This window comes from Urocampus carinirostris, chromosome 17 (genome assembly GCF_059441175.1).
Source record: "Urocampus carinirostris isolate Australia breed hairy pipefish chromosome 17, RoL_Ucar_1.0, whole genome shotgun sequence".
NCBI classification, from domain to species: domain Eukaryota; kingdom Metazoa; phylum Chordata; class Actinopteri; order Syngnathiformes; family Syngnathidae; genus Urocampus; species Urocampus carinirostris.
The window spans coordinates 6,185,399-6,206,449 of record NC_142365.1 but is presented as its reverse complement, the minus strand read 5'-3'; the positions used below and the strand labels follow the sequence as shown (position 1 = coordinate 6,206,449).

General features: G+C 37.5%; 1 protein-coding gene across 1 annotated transcript in view; it reads left to right on the top strand.

The window, feature by feature from the left end:
- acaca (acetyl-CoA carboxylase alpha) overlaps positions 1–21,051 on the top strand; it is a 90,307-nt gene that overhangs the window by 31,205 nt on the left and 38,051 nt on the right. Inside the window, exons 17-34 of the mRNA XM_088321728.1 lie at positions 474–624; positions 699–833; positions 2,882–3,028; positions 3,102–3,290; positions 5,080–5,180; positions 5,280–5,368; positions 7,825–7,949; positions 8,019–8,132; positions 10,190–10,303; positions 12,652–12,741; positions 12,806–12,924; positions 14,958–14,981; positions 16,774–16,845; positions 18,029–18,172; positions 18,236–18,338; positions 18,413–18,520; positions 20,418–20,474; positions 20,692–20,736. Of these exons, the coding sequence (XP_088177854.1) occupies positions 474–624; positions 699–833; positions 2,882–3,028; positions 3,102–3,290; positions 5,080–5,180; positions 5,280–5,368; positions 7,825–7,949; positions 8,019–8,132; positions 10,190–10,303; positions 12,652–12,741; positions 12,806–12,924; positions 14,958–14,981; positions 16,774–16,845; positions 18,029–18,172; positions 18,236–18,338; positions 18,413–18,520; positions 20,418–20,474; positions 20,692–20,736 (1,927 nt within the window). The remainder of the gene's footprint in view (positions 1–473; positions 625–698; positions 834–2,881; positions 3,029–3,101; positions 3,291–5,079; positions 5,181–5,279; positions 5,369–7,824; positions 7,950–8,018; positions 8,133–10,189; positions 10,304–12,651; positions 12,742–12,805; positions 12,925–14,957; positions 14,982–16,773; positions 16,846–18,028; positions 18,173–18,235; positions 18,339–18,412; positions 18,521–20,417; positions 20,475–20,691; positions 20,737–21,051) is intronic.

Below are 21,051 nucleotides of genomic sequence, written 5' to 3'. Positions count from 1 at the left end.
CTTGTGCACAACGTCTTGCAAACTTTGCCTCGCCTTCATTGGTTGGTGCCATTAAAACCTGCTTCTGATTGACCGTTGACGTTAAACCCCGATATGTGACAATTCTTGTTCGCCAGACACTCCGTCAAGTAAATAACAAAGTGGAATTATGAATCCTCGAAAAAAACGCAATGGTTTGCGGTTACGCTATTGCACTACGCCACATCACGATATCGATTCGATTTCGGTTTATTGTGCAACCCTAGTATCCGGTTGTCTGCAATTGTGATCACTGATCAATCAATGCGCAAATACGGCACTTATTTATTTTCTTGTCCTGCGGTAGCTTTGTGTCTGGTGCATCTGTATGATGCGGCAGGGGTAAACCATCATGTATATGAAACAAATAAACCAAAATACTATTATACAGGGGTGCACCTTAAAATCCGGTGCACTTTGTAGTACAGTAATTATGTTTTTTTTTTTCTTGTCAGCTATCGCATCACTATCGGGAACAAGACTTGCGTTTTCGATAAAGAAAACGACCCCTCGGTGTTGCGATCTCCCTCAGCGGGGAAGCTCATCCAGTTCACAGTGGAGGACGGTGGCCATGTGTTTTCGGGCGAGGGTTACGCTGAAATAGAGGTAAGTCTGCTTAGCTTACAGGAACTGCACCTCTATGTATCGATGGAGTCGATTTTTAAGGATTTCGATCGTAGGTGATGAAGATGGTCCTGCGACTCGCCGCTTCTGAATCTGGGTGTATTCACTATGTGAAAAGAGCCGGAGCATCGCTGGAGCCGGGTTGCGTCATCGCTAAACTTCAGTTGGACGACCCGTCCCTGGTGCAGCAGGTAATGTGTCGAGTAGCTTTTCGTACTTGCACATGCAAAAGTTCCTGCTTAAACTCCCGCCCCACCCCCAAAAAACATATACATGCACACTTTATGTAAGCTAGATCGGCCTATAGTTCCCAAGGTCTAAACATTTATTTTGAAAGGTCTAAATAATCTCAACAAATGCATTTATACCAAACGATCTTGATTCCAAAAAAGTAGTCCATACAATATTCTTAATTTTGGCGCACATTTTTCATCATTTTAGATATAAATTTATATCATATTTCTAACTTCCAATCAAAAAGCAGGACCTGCTCGAAAATATGATTTCACACCTGAAGGGCTACCCTGAAAGTAATACAGACGCTGCCCTACTTACGAACGAGATTCCATATGATTGTTCGTAAGTTGAATTTGTTTGTAAGTTGCTTCAGTGCTATATTTTTAATGGAATGTATGTCTACAGTTTATATAAGTATTTTTTAGGTTTGTATAAGAATATTTAAGGCTTGAATAAGTAACCTGTATTGTTTCATACTAAAAAATATAATTTAATAAAATGATATGCTCTACAAGGATAAATAAATAAGTTAACTTACTTTTGGAAGATGCGCTTCAAGAGGTTCCCCTCCGTGGTAAAAGTGACCGAAAAAAAAACGTTCTGACAATTTTCTCAACCGCATCAAGCTTTCTTATTCCACTTTCATTTCAAAAGAAACCTCTCCCCCCCTTTTTTTTACACTTTACACCAACCGTATTGAATGGATGCACGAGATATTAAACAATAAAAACGTCAAAGTTCTTAACGCGCTGGAGATGCAGTATAGTATGTTTACACACAAACTAGAAGGAGGAAGCGTATTTCTTCATGTGTGGATTTTGGGTGACCTCTCTCAGCACCACACACCGGTAGTGGCGGAAAGAAGCACTACAGTAATGTCCTGTACTCGGAAAAAGGTGCACACAATACAAAATCTAACTTACATCAATGTCTGGATATTTTTCGACATCCCGAAAAAAATATTTGTATCTCGCGTTTTTCGTAACTCGAATGTTCGTAAGTAGGGGAGCGTCTGTACATTAATAAAAATAATAAAAAATGAAAACACAAATCATCTGAAATGGCAGGCGCTTTCGCTCATTTCTGAAACTACATTTACAATTAGCATAGTTATGTACAATTTCCCATCGGACATTTTCCATTTTTTATAAACAAAAATGTATTAAAATTATATATTACCCAGTACAATGTATTTGGTACCTGTTTGCAGAGGCAGATTGTTATCATTTACCGGTACCTGTTGAAAAAAATCAAGTCGCCATTCTGGAAAACAAAAATGAAATGAAAACAGTTTGGTATGATATCATTCTCGACCCAGGCAGTCCAGATAACATACCAGTCATGACTGGGATCTGTTTATACCAACCTATTGTAAATCCATGACAATGGCACCATCTGCTGCCGAGATACTGAGTGTAGTGGTAGATCGCTGTGCCGGATGGCTACCATAAATGTTGTCCACATTACCAAGCCTTTATGTTCTGCAGGGACAGACATTTAAATATAAAGAGAATCTACTGATAAAAATTAGCCTCTGCTGGAAAAGATGAGCACCTGCTTGCTGTTGTTAAACAGGTTGTAGAGCGGTTGTAGAGGTAAGATCCAGAGCAGAAGGCCTACTCCGAAAAATGTATGTGAATGCTAATCGGGAAAAAAAAAATCACAAAAATATGTTGGTTAATGCAACCTCTGGTGATACAGTTATATAAAACATGTAAATGTTTATACAGTCTTGTTTAAGACAGATTTTGTCACAAAGGACGAGCTTTAATTTGTTATTATCAATCACCTCTCCTCCCGAGTCTTCACAGACCAAAATATAACATTTCGGGTCTGCAAATGAAGGTTGTCGGGTTTGGGCTAGGTCGGGCATTAGTATGTGAGGGCCTTGATCAGGTCAGGCTGAACATTTTAGGCCCATTCTTACCTCTTGGTACCTATACATTAAAAAAGGATCAAAATTGGCTGAAATGTTCATACGTTTTGAATTTTTTGTGTTCAGGCCGAGCTCCACACAGGAACCCTGCCCTCTACCCAGACAGTCGCCCTGCGAGGAGAGAAACTCCACCGGGTTTTCCACAACACACTGGATCACCTTGTCCACGTCATGAATGGCTACTGTCTCCCCGAGCCTTTTTTTACCGCTAAGGTAAGATCCCTGCTAAAGAACTGAAACAAAAGTGCTTTGCTGTTCTCCCCCAGACTAATATTTGTCTTCCTAGTTGAAAGAATGGGTGGAAAGGCTGATGAAAACCATGCGTGACCCCTCGTTGCCGCTGCTGGAGCTCCAAGATATTATGACAAGCGTTTCAGGTCGCGTCCCGCCTGCCGTGGAGAAAGCCATCAAGAAGGAGATGGCTCAATATGCCAGCAACATCACCTCCGTGCTCTGCCAGTTTCCTAGTCAGCAGGTGGGCCCTTGCACGTACAAACATATGCAAAACGCTAAAGATGAGAAATGGAGATCATTTCATTAAGGAGGAGCAACCACCAACTGGTACACAATAAAAATGGAACCTACGTGTTTACAGTTATTTGCAAGGGGGGTAGGCTATGACCTCTGCCTAACCTCTGCTAATATAGGGTTTCTTAACCCCGCATAATAAGTGCTTTACTGCAAAAATCATATATTTATATAAACAAATCAGTAGTGTCCAAGATAATCTTACTCTTTTAAGTACCAGCTCAGTAGCCTAGATGGTAAGGCGCCCGCTTTGAGACGCTGGTTCGCGCCTCGGCCGAGTCATACCTAAGACTTATAACATTGGTAAAATGGCGGCGCCCTCTGTTGGCTGCGGCTGCATCGGCTCGCTACAACGGGTCAGGTGTATCGACATTTCGTTCTGTGTACATTGTTACACAGAATGACAATACAAAGGAAATTATTATTATTATTATTATTATTAGTTTTCTTTTTTTTTCTTTTTTTTATACCTCATATTTGAATTCTTTTTCTTGGTAAAAAGTAGAACATAATATCACAAATAATTCTCCTTATTTCGCTTTGATTTCTGTTTATACTTCTCAAAATGTGCTTTTTATTTATATAATGAACATATTTTATGTCATGTTACTTAACTAGGCTGCAAATTATGTTTTTTTTAGTAAATGTCGTAAAATATCAAATATAAAGTATTTATATAATTACATTAAGTTTCATCTTGACAGTTTATAAAATAAAAACTATTTATATAATCTGTATTTTTTTTTCAGAAAAACATTTTTAAAATTTTAGTAAAAATAATCAATCTTTCACTGTCATTAAATAAAACATTTTCGTATTATATATTTCCTAATATATTTACATTTAGAGTGTTGTTTTGTATCTATTTTTAACTCTTCGGTTTATATTTTGTATTTATTTTATCAGCTACTTTCATAAAAACCTTTTTTAATTTTAGTAAAATAATTGTTCATTCAGTGCCCTATCAAAAAGGTTTTTTTCAAAAGATCTTTCAATAATTAAATTGACATTTTGTTTATTTATTGAGTTTTATTGATTTGAAAAATATATATTTTTTTGTCTTATATATTACATTTTTTGTTACGTAGTGGACTAAATCTCTTTTCAGTGAAATTAACACTTAAAAATACTATTTATCACAAGATTTCTATTTTAGGAGAAGAATATCCATCCATCCATCCATTATCTGCAGAGCTTATCCTCTGTAGGGTCGCGGGGGTGCTGGAGCCCATCCCAGCTATCTTCGGGTAGTGGGCAGGGGACACCCTGAACTGGTTTCCGGCCAGTCACAGGGCACACAGAGACAGACAACTCACTTTTACACACCTAGGGACAATTCAGACCGGCCAATTAACCTGACATGCATGTTTTTTTGGAATGTGGGAGGAAGCCGGAGTGCCCGGAGGAAACCCACACAAGCACGGGGAGAACATGCAAACTCCACACAGGAGGTTCGATCTCATGACCTCAGAACTGTGCCGCACACTCTCTAACCACTGCGCCGCTGTGCTGCCCGGGAGAAGAATAAATTTAGCAAATATCACACTAAAAAATTAAGCATAATAATTGCCCATGGGACAAAAATGTTTCCAATGTAGGTATATGGGAGGCATAAGGGTTGGATTTGGAGTTTGACCCTTTAAAAAAAAAAAAAAACTCTTGAGAATCATTGTAAATTGACATTCCCCGTATATGTGACCTTGTCAAGTTAAAATGTCTTTTCCAACTCTTTCCAGATTGCAAACATCCTGGACAGCCACGCTGCAACTCTTAACAAAAAGTCGGAAAGAGAAGTCTTCTTCATGAATACGCAAAGTATTGTTCAGCTGGTGCAAAAGTAAGTTCTACATCACTTAATTACGACTTTTTTTAAATGGAGATTGTACCCATTTGTAATTATAAATCCTTACATGCATTTGTCGATTTTCTCTGTTAGATATCGCAGCGGGATTCGTGGTTACATGAAGGCAGTGGTGATGGACTTGCTCCGGCAATACCTGAAAGTAGAAATCCAGTTTCAAAATGGTGAGAAATAAGTACCATGTTTTTTCGACTATAAGGTGTTTGTGTATTTTCATGTTTGTGTAATTATTGATCAGTTGTTATTTATCACTGACCACAATTGCTAAATAATGGTGGACACAGGAATCAAACCTGTATAGCGGGGGTACAAGTGCCAAATTCTAACCACCAGGCCACAACAGGGAAGAAATGACCCCGAGAAATGCATTAGGTTTAATCTTTTTATCTATTTTTTTGTCATGGTACCAGATACAAATGTTAGAGGAAAGAAAAAAAACAAAGTTTTTAAAAGTTAGTGTAAAACTTGGCTTAATATAACTTTTTTAAGTGACAAAGGTTGTTGAATATGCTCGGCCATACCATAATTTATTTACACAACTCTTACTTCCCACAATCCCATTCTCCTCATCCAGTTCACAATCTCGTGTGCTTCGTAAATACAATTGGAATTTCTCGTTTACGCAACACTGTGGTGAGATGTTTGTATGGAAATGTTTCTCTGTTTGCTCAATAAAGCATTTCAAAATAAAATAAAGAAGTACTTGGCAAACATTGTATTTCAGTGGTCCCTAAACCCAGGACTAGTTTAAAGTCTGACAATATTCTCGTGACCTGGTCCAATAATAACCATGACTAAAATTAGTGTGAAGATGACATAAAAATGCCTTTTCGTATGTAGTTTGTATCTTCTAATGTGGTGTTTTTCAACCCTTTATGAGCCTAGGGTATGTTTTTTTACATTGGAAAAATTTTGCGGTACACCACTAACCAAAAATGTTATAAAATGACACTGAACAGTATATTTAATTACAATATAATTTATAATACCCCCCGTTTTTACAGCACAGACACTTGACAGTGACATTATATTTGTAGAAAATGAGTCCTAAATGTTTTATAAAATTTAAAATTTTAAAAAGTGACATTGGTTAATTTCTCAAGGCACACCTGACGATCTCTCACGGCTCACTATTGTGTCGCGGCACAGTGGTTGAACATCACTGTTCTAGTGCAGGGGTGTCAAACTGGTTTTAGCTGGGGGCCACAAATGCTATAAAAAAATCTCACGGGGGCCGGACTAGTAAATTTAAGAGATTGAGAGAGGGAGAAAAAGAGAGAGAAAGAGAGGGAGGGAAAGAGAGCGATAAACAGATAGGGAGAACAAGGGCGACAGAGTAACTGTGAGAGAAAAAGAGAGAGCAGAATAGAGATTTGAATGGAGAAGGGGTAAATTAATATAGAAAGAAAAAGAAAGTGAAAAAAGAGAAAGATAAAAATAATAAGAGAAGTGAAACGACAGAAAGAAAAAGAGTCAGCAGGAGAAAAAGAGACAAAGTGAGGTGAGAGAGAGAGAGGTCGAAAAAGGGAAAGAAAGAAATAGAAAAATAGAAAGAAAGAGAATTAAAAAATTAGAGAGAGAAAATAGAAAGAGCAAGACAGAGAAAAAGAGTTAGAGAGTGAGAGAGAAATAGAGAAAAGAGAAAAAGAGGGGAAAAGATAGTGAACAGGGGAAAGAAAAAGAGGAAGAAATAAGTAAAAAAGAAGTGAGTCAGAGAGAAATGGAGAAATACCACCTCATTTCTTTTGCAAGTGTTAACTGGCTTTGGTGACATCTGGTGGAAATATTTAAAACTACAGCTCATTTTCCTCTTGCGCTTCTCTCACTGTTGTCTTGCGGGCCGCATTTAAACCATTGGTGGGCCTGATCTGGCCCGCGGGCCGCCTGTTTGACACCTGTGTTCTAGTGGATATGACCCGACGCTCTCCCCGCCGCGATCCGGGTTTGGTTCCCATTGCATCCAGTTTATGCAATTGTGATCAACATTTTATTTTGACTGATCAATCAATTCACATATATGGTAATTATTTATATATTGTGAAGCCCTATCCCATACTATATTTTTAATTCTATGCTCCTTACATTTAATAAAATAAAATAAAATATTCTTCATATAATCTTTTTATCGTGTTGTTTTGTATATATTTTGGTTTATATTCTTGTATTTATTAGCTACTTTCATAAAAACATTTTTAATTTTACTAAAATAATTGTTCATTCAGTGCCCTATCGAATAAGGTTTTTTTCTCGAATGAAATTGACATTTTGTTTATTTTTTATTGAGTTTTATAGATTTGAAAAATATATATTTTTATTTTATATAATTAATCTTTTGTTACGACAGTAGAATAAATCTCTTTTTACTGAAAAAAAAAAAACTTAGAAATACAATTCTATGCTCCTTACTTTTGGGAATACAACAAAAGACAAATATTTGGTGTTTACTTTATAACACGGCACATAGCGAGGTGTAATACTACTTTCCACCGTTGGAAGGTGCTCTTTCACAACAAGTACTTTGGCCATATGTAATGCTGCTTACCTCCTTTAGATAGAGCTGTTTTACAACTAACAAGTATTTAGTTGTGACCCGTTTAGTTATTTTATTTCTATTTTACAGGGCACTATGACAAATGTGTGTTTGCTCTGCGTGAAGAAAACAAAGGTGACATGGCCAATGTGCTCAACTACATTTTCTCACATGCCCAAGTCACCAAGAAGAACGTGCTGGTCACAATGTTGATTGTAAGTGACCTCGTCTGATAATTTAACGGAAAAACAAGATTCGAATCTCGTTGACGCTTTATTCTTCAGGACCAGTTATGTGGTCGAGATCCGACACTGACGGAAGAACTGATGGCCATGTTGACTGAATTCACCCAGCTCAGCAAGACCATAAACGCCAAGGTGGCACTCCGGGCACGACAGGTCGGTTCCTCCAAAAAAAGCTTCATGAAAACAAAGTTGAAATAATTTAAATGTAGTTTGAGGACAACTAATTGATTATGAAATTATGAAATTGATTCATTGTATCTATAAGTTGTGGGTAAGACTTCAGCTTCTCAATGGTAAAATAATGTACTTTTTAATGCTTGAAGAGTAATGGACAAAAAATATGCTGATCAAAGCTTTTTAAGTGACAATATACTCCATTTAATATTTCACATACATGGTTTAAGTCCTACAGATAGTTAACCATTATAAGGTGTGAACATACAATCTTAATGTTTGAAAAGGGTAATTTGTCCGATCAAATCAATTTGTATTAATAACCTTTTTGTCCTAAAGCCCCACATCAGATAGATGGATAGATAGATAGATTGAGAGATAGATAGATGGATACTTTATTCATCCCCGCAGGGTAATTCACATTTCCAGCAGCATCCCTGTGCTGAGAAACAATACAATAATAAAGCAAAAAGATACAATATACAAATACCCAATGTGACGTGCTTATACCCACTGTAGCGTGTTCTATAGAGTTTCTAGATAGTGCTACACAGAATACATATTGCAATAAAATTTGTTAATATGCAATGCAGGGGGTGTGGTTTAATGTGGGCCTTTACTCTGCCGGGTGGAGTTAAAGAGCCTCATGGTATGAGGAAGAAAATATCTCTTCAGTCTGTCCGTTGTACAAGACAGTGACAGCAGTCTGTCGCTGAAGCTGCTCTTCTGTCTGGATATAATGCTGTGTGGTGGATGTGATGAATTGTCGTCCATGATTGACCGCAGCTTTTTCAGTGCCCGTCTCTCAGCTACTGTTGTCAGGCTGTCCAGCTCTGTGCCCACAGCAGAGCTCGCTTTCCTCGCCAGTTTATTGAGAAACTTTGGAAATGAGGATCAATATATTGAATATTTTCTGAAAATTAAATTACAATGAAGTATGATTTTTATTTGTATTTGTAATTATGTTTTTTTGAAATTAATTTCTTTTTTTGCAGGGGGATGTTATATTTTAATGAAAAAAAATGAAGTCTTTTAGAACTAAATAAAATATAAAGTATTCATTTGACATCATGTGTTTTCATGTGTTTTTCAAAGATTTTTGAATTTTTTTTTTAGTTTTATTAAAATATCAATTGTGTTTTAAAATTCAGGTTTTTATAATCTAATGTAGAAATGTTTTACAAAAAAATATATTTGTTTGATTTCATAAAAATCAAATAGTGTTTTGAAATGTAATTGATTTTATTATGATTGAATTTGGCTATTATTTTTCAGTATTTATATGAAGTAATGTGCTTTTAAATGTATTTTTTCATTATTCATTTATTTTCAAATATTTTTATATTTGTATATAACATTAATTCATGTGTTTTGAAATCCAATAGATTTTATTATAATCTGATTTAGTGATGTTTTCTTTTATTTAGTTTTTCTTTGTGTTATATTTATTTTATTAAAATATTTATTATAATATTTTCAGTTAAAATCTGGTCAAAGCGATATTATTTTCACTCTTCATTTGAGAAAATAGATTTTAAAATATCTACTTTTTATCTTAGATTCTCATACTTTTATTAAATAATTAAATACTGTATTTCAGAATTCAAGGGATTTTATTATAATTTGAGTTAGTGATTCATCAACAAAAAAATTGACAGCTCATAATCAATTTTTTCTTGTCTTTATATTATTTGCTCGTAAATTGAAATGTCTACGATCGTTCCAAAACCAAATAATTGGAACATTTCTAAGACATTTTATACATAAAAATAATTTCAAGCATAGTTGAATTCTTAGATAAAATATATCTTAAAATAAAAGTTTTAAAACACTTTTTGTGGGAAAAAAAAAAGCCAAATCTCATCTGTGTTATGTTATCCTACAATATTCTTCAAGTCAATTCCTCAATGGCAAGTTAATGTTTCCAATAAATCCTTTAGTGTGTTCTCATTTATGTCCGAACATCGAAAAACCACCGTCTGATGACAATAAAATTCAATGAGGTATAAAATCATTAGTAATTTCCTTCTCCGCAGGTGTTGATAGCATCTCACCTCCCCTCTTATGAGCTCCGCCACAACCAGGTGGAGTCCATCTTCCTCTCTGCCATTGATATGTACGGCCACCAATTCTGCATTGAGAACTTACAGGTAAGCAAGAGGAAAGTCGTATGTGTAATCAAGAAATAACCTATGTTATGTTAAGCCTCTCAGATATTAAATAGAAGACTTGAGCTGACCTGCCAGTTCGCTCTGACATTTATTTGGCGCCTTCCTATCTAAAAGCACTTTTGCAATAAGTATCCACTTTGAACTAGTTAAGACTATTGAGTCTCACATTTGCACAAGGTTTAGGTTGAGTTGCCTGCTATGTGGTTGACAGTATAAGACAAAGATACTCACACTTGAACAGCATGCGGGCACTCTATTTTACGGACTGTAAGTCGCAGTTTTTCCCATAGTTTGGCCGGGGGGTGCGATGTATACTCTGGTCAGACTTATATGCAGGGTTCCTGCTGATCTTTCAAAAGTCTGAAAATTCATTGAATTCATCATTCTAAAAATAAGGGACACACACATTAATAACGTTTTATTTGTTCGAACTAAAATGATTTAGTAACATTTATCATGTGACTTTGTTAATAATTAACTGATTTACTTTTGGGGCAACATTGCGTGATCACAATTTTGTTTAGTGTGTATGAGGCACGATGCATTGTGTGCAACAAATATTTGTTTTGTTTGCTGTCGTTGTTTTCTTCTAGACTTGGACTTAAATTCAATTTCAAAAGGCATTTAAAAGTCTTGAATTTTATTTGCCTTAAGCTTTCGGAACTCTGTATATGTGAAATTATTAACACATCTTTATATCATTGATTTTTACATTTGTATTACTGGTATATCATTTCACGTTGTATTTTTACACCAAACCGCAAGAGGGCGCTCTAGGCCTGTGTTGATAGTTTCAACCGCGACGTTGAAGTGAAAGTAAGTGGCTTATCCTTTACCTCTTGTGTTGGCGGAGTTGTTTACCATTAAAAGTGACACAGAGGAGAAAGATATTATTCGATTCAGGTATTTGGAGTGAAGCAGATAGTTTAGTAAGCATATTTTTGTGCCTGAGTTATCGGAATAATTATTAATGTTATGTCGTTGCTGTCATTACCAGGCATGTCAATCCTGTAACTTTCATACAGTACACATATTCAGCATCCATCCATTATCTGCACCGCTTATCCTCAGTAGGGTCGCGGGGGTGCTGGAGCCCATCCCAGCTATCTTCGGGCAGTGGGAAGGGGACACCCTCATCTGGTTGCCAGCCAGTCGCAGGGGAGACAGACAGACAACTCACTTTTACACACCTAGGGACAATTCAGACTGGCCAATTAACCTGACATGCAGGTTTTTTTGGAATGTGGGGGAAACCGGAGAAAACCCACACATGCACGGGGAGAACATGCAAACTCCACACAGGAAGGTTCGATCTTATGACCTCAGAACTGTGTCGCGGACATGCTAACCACTCAGTTGCTGTGCTGTCACTTCTTCAGCATGTTGTTCTCTATTTTATTTTGATTTTAAATTTTGGTGTTGGATTTTATACAAAAAAAAAAAAAAAAAAAGAAAATCCCCTGGAAATGTTACTTATTCTCCAGACGCGACTTATGTGTTTTTTTCTTCTTGATTATGTATGCATTTCATACTCTGGGGCGACTTACAGTCCGGAAAATACGGTACCTATATGAATAACCAATTTGAAATAATCAAAAAAAAAATGGAATGCTTGCAATAGTTCTATGTGAATGCTTGAATGAATCAAAAATGTTTAATCAAAATACACGTCACAAAGTAAAGTGAAATAGTGAGTAGTTTCAGTCTGTTTTCATTCCAAATTGTATTTCCCTATGAGGCTGTTGCAGAAAATAACTCCTTGAATTGAAAATGGTTAAAAACACACACCTAAACTGTAATTTAATACAATTATTACTTTTTGCATTCGTTGAGGTCCAATGTCATATATTTTAGGATCTAAGAATAATAATGCAAATTCAAATATTAGGTTTCATTTGAACTCTTAATCATCAAAGAGCAGTAAAAATGTATTGTTATTAAAAAAAAAAGAAACGTATAATTGTAATTACACCTTCCACTTACAAAATTTGTAGGTCACCGATTCGTTACTGCACTGCGTGACTAAGAATGTTGCTGACATGCTGCACCTGACTACCAGATGGCACTGTTTCTCAACAAATACAAAGTGCTAAATACATGGTCCCAAGATTGACAGGTAGATTGCAATCTTGGCAATGATAAAGACTGGGCACTATCTTAGTTAACACGAACTTCTTCAGAGAAAATGGCTCCATAGCTATGTATTCAATCTTTCTAGCATTCACTAATTAGTTAACCGGGAATATTGCAGTCTTCTGGTTCTTATTTCTAGTAGAGCGAGCATTTAAGACAAACCTTCCACTTTCAACCGTCTGTTCCCCTTCTAGAAACTCATCCTTTCCGAAACATCCATCTTCGATGTTCTACCCAACTTCTTCTACCACAGTAATCAAGTTGTCCGAATGGCCGCCTTGGAGGTGACCACATTTCTTTCCCGTCGTGTGCTCGAATCGGCGTGACGGCAGCTTCATTCATTTCCAGGTTTACGTGCGGCGAGCGTACATCGCTTACGAGCTAAACAGCGTGCAACATCGGCAACTGAAGGACAACACGTGTATCGTTGAGTTCCAGTTCATGCTTCCCACCTCGCATCCAAACAGGTACCCGAGTAATGGTTTGGGACGGAATCCGATGACTGAAAAACGGTACTTAGTTACAGCTACCGGTTACTTTATATAAATAATAAAGAAAATTTTAGTTCAGTACTTAAAAAAAATAATTGCGTTTCAGTCCAATCATTGTTCGGAATGTGTGTGTGCTTAAAGGGCCAGTGTGAATCATATGGAGACCCTGAATAGTGTAGAAATGTCTAAGTATCGATACCAGTATCATCTCAAACCATACATATGACAATAAGTAGATAGATAGATACTTTATTCATCCCCGGAGGGAAATTCACATTTCCAGCAGCATCCCTGTGCTGAGAACAATACAATAATAAAGCAAAAAGAATACAATATACAAATACCCAATGTGACGTGCTAATACCCACTGTAGCGTGTTATATAGAGTATCTAGATAGTGCTACACAGAATACACATTGCAATAAAATACAGTAATATGCAATGTAGGGGGTGTGGTTTAATGTGGGCCTTTACTCCGCCTGGTGGAGTTCAAGAGCCTCATGGTATGAGGAAGAAAAGATCTCTTCAGTCTGTCCGTAGTACAAGACTGTGACAGCAGTCTGTCGCTGAAGCTGCTCTTCTGTCTGGATATAATGCTGTGTCGTGGATGTGATGAATTGTCCATGATAAGTAAAACTACATGAATAAATAAAGGCAACTCAAAGCTCCTGTGTGTATTATATAGCACCTCCTAGTGGTGTAAAAATACCAGTACTGTATCATTATCAGTCTCATTTTCTTACTAATACCTTTTTTTACCCATCACTTGGTTTGTGATGACTGCCGGTTCCAAAATTGGCCACCATTTTGAAACTACATTATAACCGTATACTAAACATTCAAAGAAAGCGGCATTCGTGATTCATTTTGTGTATTTTTAAATGGATAGCGTGTATTGTTTAAATTAAATATATGATATTTTGGGGTTTATAAAAATAGTCTGATGTGTTGTTCTTTCAGGAAAAAAATGATAAAATTAGAAGTGATATCATTATCAGCATCAATAAATTGCTTTTAAATGTTATAACTGGTAATATTTTCAATCAATAAAGGAAAAACTGTAAATCTCACAAGTCGTAAAAAACTAATTGATGAAGGAATAATAAATAAAATTACCCTTTTTTTTACTAGAAGGACGCCTAGTGATGTAAATATACTTTATTCATGTAAATAAAACAATATAATTTCCAAAAATCAGAAAATAGACAAAGTATCTTGTAAACATTATTTTTAAGACTTGAAATTACCGGTACATGATTACACAACTTTGAAACTGGGATGTTTGCCCGCCATTCAACTTTGCCATGAGGCTCTTTAACTCCACCCGGGGGAGTAAAAGCCCACATTAAACCCCACCCCCACATTTGCATATTACCCTATTTTTATTACATTGTATATTTTCCGTAGCACTATTTAAATACTCTATAGCAAAACGTTATATTGGTATTTTTGTATTCTATATCTTTATTTTATTATTTTATTTTTCAACACAAGGATACTGCTGGAAGTGTGAATTTCCCTACGGGGATGAATAAAGTATCTATCTCTATCTCTCTATCTTTATCCATCTATCTATCTCTATCTTTAACTATCTATCTCTATCTTTATCTATATATCTATCTGTATCTATCCATCTATCTCTATCTTTATCTATCCATCTAAATTTGGCCATGAAATTGGTCTATGAACCCTGTTAATATACTAATATATATATAAAAGTTCTGTAATTTTCTTTGAGTTTTTAATGCATGTGCATGCTTATGTACAACGAAATTTCTTTTAGATGTCATGGTTTTGTTCCCCTATGTATCTGCACGAATAAACTTTAACGCCAGCCTCGACACGCACGGAGCGGTCGAAAAACCAAATGTGTGCTCGACCTTTTGCCGCATGTATCGAGATATCGATCAGCGTGTCGTTAGGCGTTATCGGGAGGAGCAAAACTTGACTGTCTTCATGTTCTTATGTCTGACACTAACCCCGAAGTAATCAATGTTGTTTGATTGCAGAGGGAACATCCCCACTCTAAACAGGTAGAGTAAACATTTTCTTTTCTGCGTTGCAAAGACTAAACTAGTAATGGATTTATTTGGGATGCACGATAATTATTGGGCAAATAGTTGTTGAATCCTAAGAGTTACATTTCAGCATTTTATATGTATTTTGATTTTGTAGTGAATATTGAATTGAATTTAATAGCCAAGTTTATTCTTTTCAAAATTCTTCTCGCCTTTTTGGAGCACCGCATACGTTTTTAGATCATGATCTTAGGAAAACAGATGAAAAACATTGTTTTGTTATTCTGAAGGGTGGCTAAACAGAATTCACTTTACTGTTTTTGACAGTTCAATATACTTTAATCAAGAGGCACACAATCCTGGATTTATAGACTTTTCTTTTACTAATCATCTACTGAAGAAGCTTGAATAGAACATAAAACAATAATAAGAAAATGAAACTAGAAGTTGAGAACTTGAACTCGCCCCATTTGGACAGACAACAACGTCGGCTTGATTATAACAATGTTGTATTTTGATAAAATTCCCCCTTCTATGTCATACCAATACCTAGCAACAATGACATCTTCTGTGAAGTTACGCTCCGATGAAGATGATGGCCCAGTCTTTATGTTCTCTGCTGTGGAGCGATGAGGAATCCTGGTAGGCTTGAGACCCAGGATGCAGGGTTTTCAAGCAGAGGTTGACTGCTGGTGGCTTTAGGCTTCTCTGAGGTCGCTGGCTTTGTCCCACAGGTTTGGCCGCTAGCTTGATCAAGCTTGGCTATTGACTTGGCAAGGTTCTCTGGCTGCTTGTTGAGCTGAGACCTGGCCAGGACCAGCCAGGGTTTCGATCCAGTTCTTCTTGTTAGGATATGCCTTCTCGCTGGCCAAATTCAGACTGCCTTTGCGAGGTGAGACATGTACCAGCTCTGGGTCACAGTCCCCTGGGAGGGGCAGACCCCCTGTGGTGGAGTTGTCACGGCAACCTTTGCAAGCTAACGCCCCTCTCCCCAACCTCACATTCCACCAGTATGAGTCAGATAACATATCTATGTGATTGACGCAAACCACAGTTTTCACCTCACATGTTTCAATATTGTTTGATCATTTTCGGACATTGCAAAACGGGATTCTGACCAAATGTTGAATACGCTACAATTTATCATAGCTACTGGTGAGCAGCAAAGTTTAGGGCCAATTGGTAAGAGTGAATAGTATATTCTTTGTGCCAAGGCATGTGGGACATTAAGATTTTGTAGCTCTCGTGTAATAATTAGAAGTGACATATTTTAACATAACGAACACGCCCTAACATATGCATTTTCTGCAATCTTTACGTCAGTGTAACTGTGATCATGACAATATCTTGATGGTATAGATATTTCTGACAATCCAAGTTAGTATTGATCCATTAAGTCAAGCTCTGTTTTCGAAGACATGTTTACCGAACCTGTCTAATATTGTTGTCCATTTTAAACAAAAATAAAGACACACGAGAACCAAATTGGATTTTGTGTGTTTCTATTTTTAAGTTATCTGTATGAGTCTCCAGAAGCAGGATTTTATTGGTTATCAGTAGGACAAAACAGTTATCGTGCATCCCTAATACTTATTTCTAAATAATGCAGTTTGTTGTTAATGAAATTTAAATGTATAAATGACAACATGGGACCTCTTAGCTTGTCGCTTTGGTTCTGCTTTTTGAATTCTGCTTGTGAGTCTATGTGAAAATGTGCTTTCTTTAGAACCGCCCTGTTTTTAAAAATTATATTTGTAATATATTGTGCAAATCTGCTGAAATAAAAAAGATATAACTGTCCTGCTAGGAGAACATCTGCTCCTTCAGTCGTGGGGAGTATAAAAGCCAAAACGGTCTCAAATGTGGAATCTCCGGACAGGTTCGATACCAAACCTCGAAAATCTCTTGACTTACTTTGGGTCAACATGAAAGGGCACTTAAGGGTTCTTGGTGCTACTACATTTCCTTCTTTTGTGGGATCTTACTAATATATATGTTACCATTTTACAGTAATCCCTTGTTTTTTGCGAGAGTTGCGTTCCAAAAAAGTTCTGCAATATTCAAAACCTGCAAAATTAAAACATTTATATATTTATTAGATATAGGATATATAACATACATATAATATATATATAATATAATTGTAACAAGAGGACAACTATAGATGTACAAATTAAAAACATCGAATTGCAGTTGTATGGTCTCTATTGTCATTAATACTTGATATACAATCGTACAACTTTATCCTTTAATTATAAGAGAGCAGCCAGATAGCTACACACTAGCATCAGGTATCCTCAAATTTAGCCAGGTCTCCATGATGATTAAAATACAAGTCACAAATGTAGCGGTTTCCCATGAGTTGTAGCTCCACGTCATCTGTTTCATCGGTAATGGATCTGGCGTCAATGAGATTAAGCCTCGGAATGGGTGGCTTGTGAGTTTTTACGTAACTGGAGCAATAGGCCGGATATGCAGCACCATTACTTCCTCCCCAGCCGCCGCCTCAGTCTCTTCCCGGACCCGGAAACAATCCACGGAGCACCCACTAGTCATAAGCATTTCTTTGCTTCTCTCTGACTTTCCTTTGATCGATGGAATTATTTTTAATGTAACCAGCAGTTTGTTTAAGGCGGGTACACACATTGACATGTGCGCCACACTGGCTTTTTGACTGACAGCATACACCAGCTTATCGTAGTCACCCACACATCCAGTTACGCCCTTCTAACACATGCACACACACACACACACACACACACAGCCACAGACAGCTCTCTGGCACAATGGTAGCATTTGCTGTGTGTTGTATGTTGCAGAACATAATGCATGATACAAATCTGCAAAGTATTGAAACCGTCAAAAGTAAACCACGATACAGCAGGGGGTTACTGTACTTCTAACCTATTAGCCGGCCGGATTAAAAAACCTGATGGGCGATTTCTGGCCTGCAGGCTGGAGTTTGACCAGCCCTGGGCTAGCATTTTCTAACATAATTTTCCTTTTTTTGTCATCTGTTTATTTGATGGACAAATGTTAATGTAAATATTCTCTTACTCTAGAATGTCTTTCTCGTCAAACCTCAACCACTACGGCATGGTGCACATGGCTAGCATGAGCGACGTTTTGCTCGACACGTCCTTCACCCCGCCCTGTCAACGATTGGGCGCCATGGTCGCCTTCCGCTCATTCCAGGAGTTCACCAAGTTAGCATGCACTATTTACTCATTTTCCATAAATAGAAGTTAAAGTGTGTATTTTTTCCGAAGGAACATCGCAGACGTACTAAGCTGCTTCACAGACTCTCCTCCCTCTAGCCCGACCTTCCCTGAGGGAAATAATACCGTCTTGTACGGCGAAGAAGACAACAAGGTAGAAATATCTTGAATAACTTGTCATTGTTTAACTGTAAACATCTGAAAATGCTTTGTTTTTTTTCCCCCCAGAGTGTCCAAGACGAGCCCATTCATATTGTGAACGTGGCGATAAAAACCGACAGCAACATGGACGATGACGGCTTGGCAGCCATGTTCCGGGAGTTCACCCAATCGAAGGTTAGAAATGTAACTTTCCAGGAAATCAAGGGGTCACCAACCTATTTGATGCTGAGAGCTACTTGTTTAAAATGCATTCCCTAATATAAGAGTTGTAACCAGTGTTGGGCGCTCTACTGGAAAACTGTAACTAGTTGCAGTTACTAGTTACTTAAGTAGTATCTCAGTACTCCCAGATTGCAGACAACTTCAAAAGTAACTATATACAGTAGTTACAAACTAATGTATATCCTTGCATAGAAACAGACCCCCTAAAACTGCTTTAAAATGGCCACACAATGAAATAAATCGAAGAAAATGTGTACACCCACCTGATACAGATTTAAACCCTTCATATTTCTTGGCTTGTACAATCTTGGATTTGCAAGAGAACACTTTGCCGAGACAATCCATATCAATTTTATCTCTGGGCTTCAAACCACTCAAACGTCCCTTTCTCCATGTCTATGTACTGTTCAAAGCATTTTCTTTTTTCTACAGGCCTGGTTTACTGCAAACATAATTTTACAAATAAAAAAAAGCAAAATTCAACACACGTTTAAGGTAAATTCTGTGCTAATGCTTGCAGCATAGATTGATTTGGTCTGTTGTTCCTGTACAAGCAACGTTAAAATAGGTACACCCAAGCACAAAAAAGATCTGTCTTTTATAAGGGCACTGATTGATTTACATTGATAAATGATAGTCAGTAGCTCGAAAATATAGCACTCGTCTTGGGACTGAGGGTCGCAGGTTCAATTCCCAGCGCCTCCGATGTCAGGACCGTAACGGAAACAGGACCCACTCGCGTAACGTTTTTCACAAGTTTTATTAGAAGAAAGGGAGGGGGTTGCGCCCAAGATCCGGGGATTGCTAGACGCGGGTAGCAGGTCGCTCTGAAGACCCACTTCCGCGGCGAGCAATGTCGGTGTCCGTGTCGGGAACAGAAAAACGGGTCAGTAGCAGAGCAAAACGTGGTCGGGATCGCAAACAAGTCGAAAGCCAGGAGAGGAGAGTAGACGTGGTCGAGATTAAAAACGGATCGTTATTCGGGACGGGAGAACAAACGTGGTCGAGAACAAAATGTTCGTAGCGGGAGACAAACAGGAGCAAAAAACAGGACAGGCGAAAAAGGGCTTGCCGCGTAAAAACAGAGATTTGCCAACGGACTGACAAAAGGGGTCTGACAGGATAGAGTTTAAATACTGACAGATTCAGATTCAGATCTACTTTATTGTCATTCTAGTACACGTGTATACAGAACGAAATGTCGATACATCTGACCCGCACAGTTTCCTCGAATGTACAGATATAAGTAAAAGTTGTATTGTATTATGGCTACGTATAGTATTTTACCATAGTGCCGATAGTGCAAGAGGAGTAGCTAACCAGATGTGCAAAATGGGCAGTCAGGTTAACAAGTCAGGTAAACAGTAACATTAACACTGTAACAATAACGCTGTAAGTACAATAGTGCAGAGAGCAAATGTGCAAGGAGTGGCAAGCTATAAAGAACTGCCAGTAGTGCAAAAAGTCAGATTGGGAGACAGGGAGCCAATCTGTCAACAAGCTGCAGCTAGGGCCACACGGGCGGGGCCAATTGGGCGCCATGGCAACCGTGACATCCGAGTTAAATGTCAAAGTGTCCTTGGGTAAGACACTGATCCTCAAATGCCTCCGATAAGCAGGTTGGTGCCTTGCAAGGCTGTCGCTGCTATCGGTGTGTAAGTGTGTGTGTGAATGGGTAAGTGTGATCACATTATAAAGCGTTTTGGGAGGTCTTCATTGACATGAGAACTGCTGTATAAATGCAGATCATTTAACAATTCACCAAAATAATTTTAGAAGAATGGATTATTGGTGACCCCTGCCCCTAGTCACTTGAGTGTAGTAATTTTCACTCCCCAATCATTTCCAGAAATGTCTACTGTTTGAACACGGCATCCGACGCTTGACTTTCCTTGTGGCCCAGAAGGTTAGTTACTCGATGAGAAAATGTATTCATTTTACTTCACCATTTGCATCGCATGTCACCCTTTTAATCGTTTCTATTCCCGCTTCGTCTTCTGCAAAATATATCAAATTAATTTTGTCAAATGTTGATTGTGATTTGAGGTCATTTGGATAATTCCGCCTTCTCTCTCCTTTATCTCCTTCCGCATGCCTTGTTTTCACAACTTTAATGATGAAAGGATTTCAGGAAGCAAATCAACTGTGAGGTGGACCAGAGGTTTCATGTAAGTAGTGTGGCGTTCAGAAAAAATATGACTAAATGATTTGCTCTTAAAGGGAAAGTCGACAAAAGTAGACAATGAGTTTTGGTCCATTTCTGGTTTCATATTCTGACCTATCATAGCTCTGCTTGGGTAAGCAAGTGAACCGTGATTGGTTGTTAGCTGAGCCCTGGGCACCGACAACGTTGCTTTCAAAATGGCCGCCCTGTGAGGTGGATAAAAACATTTCTTCGAGTTGTAAACCAGAACTAAAATCTGTGGTCCTTAAGCAGCCCTTGAAGAATTGAAATAGAAAATATAGTATTAAATAAAGTACTA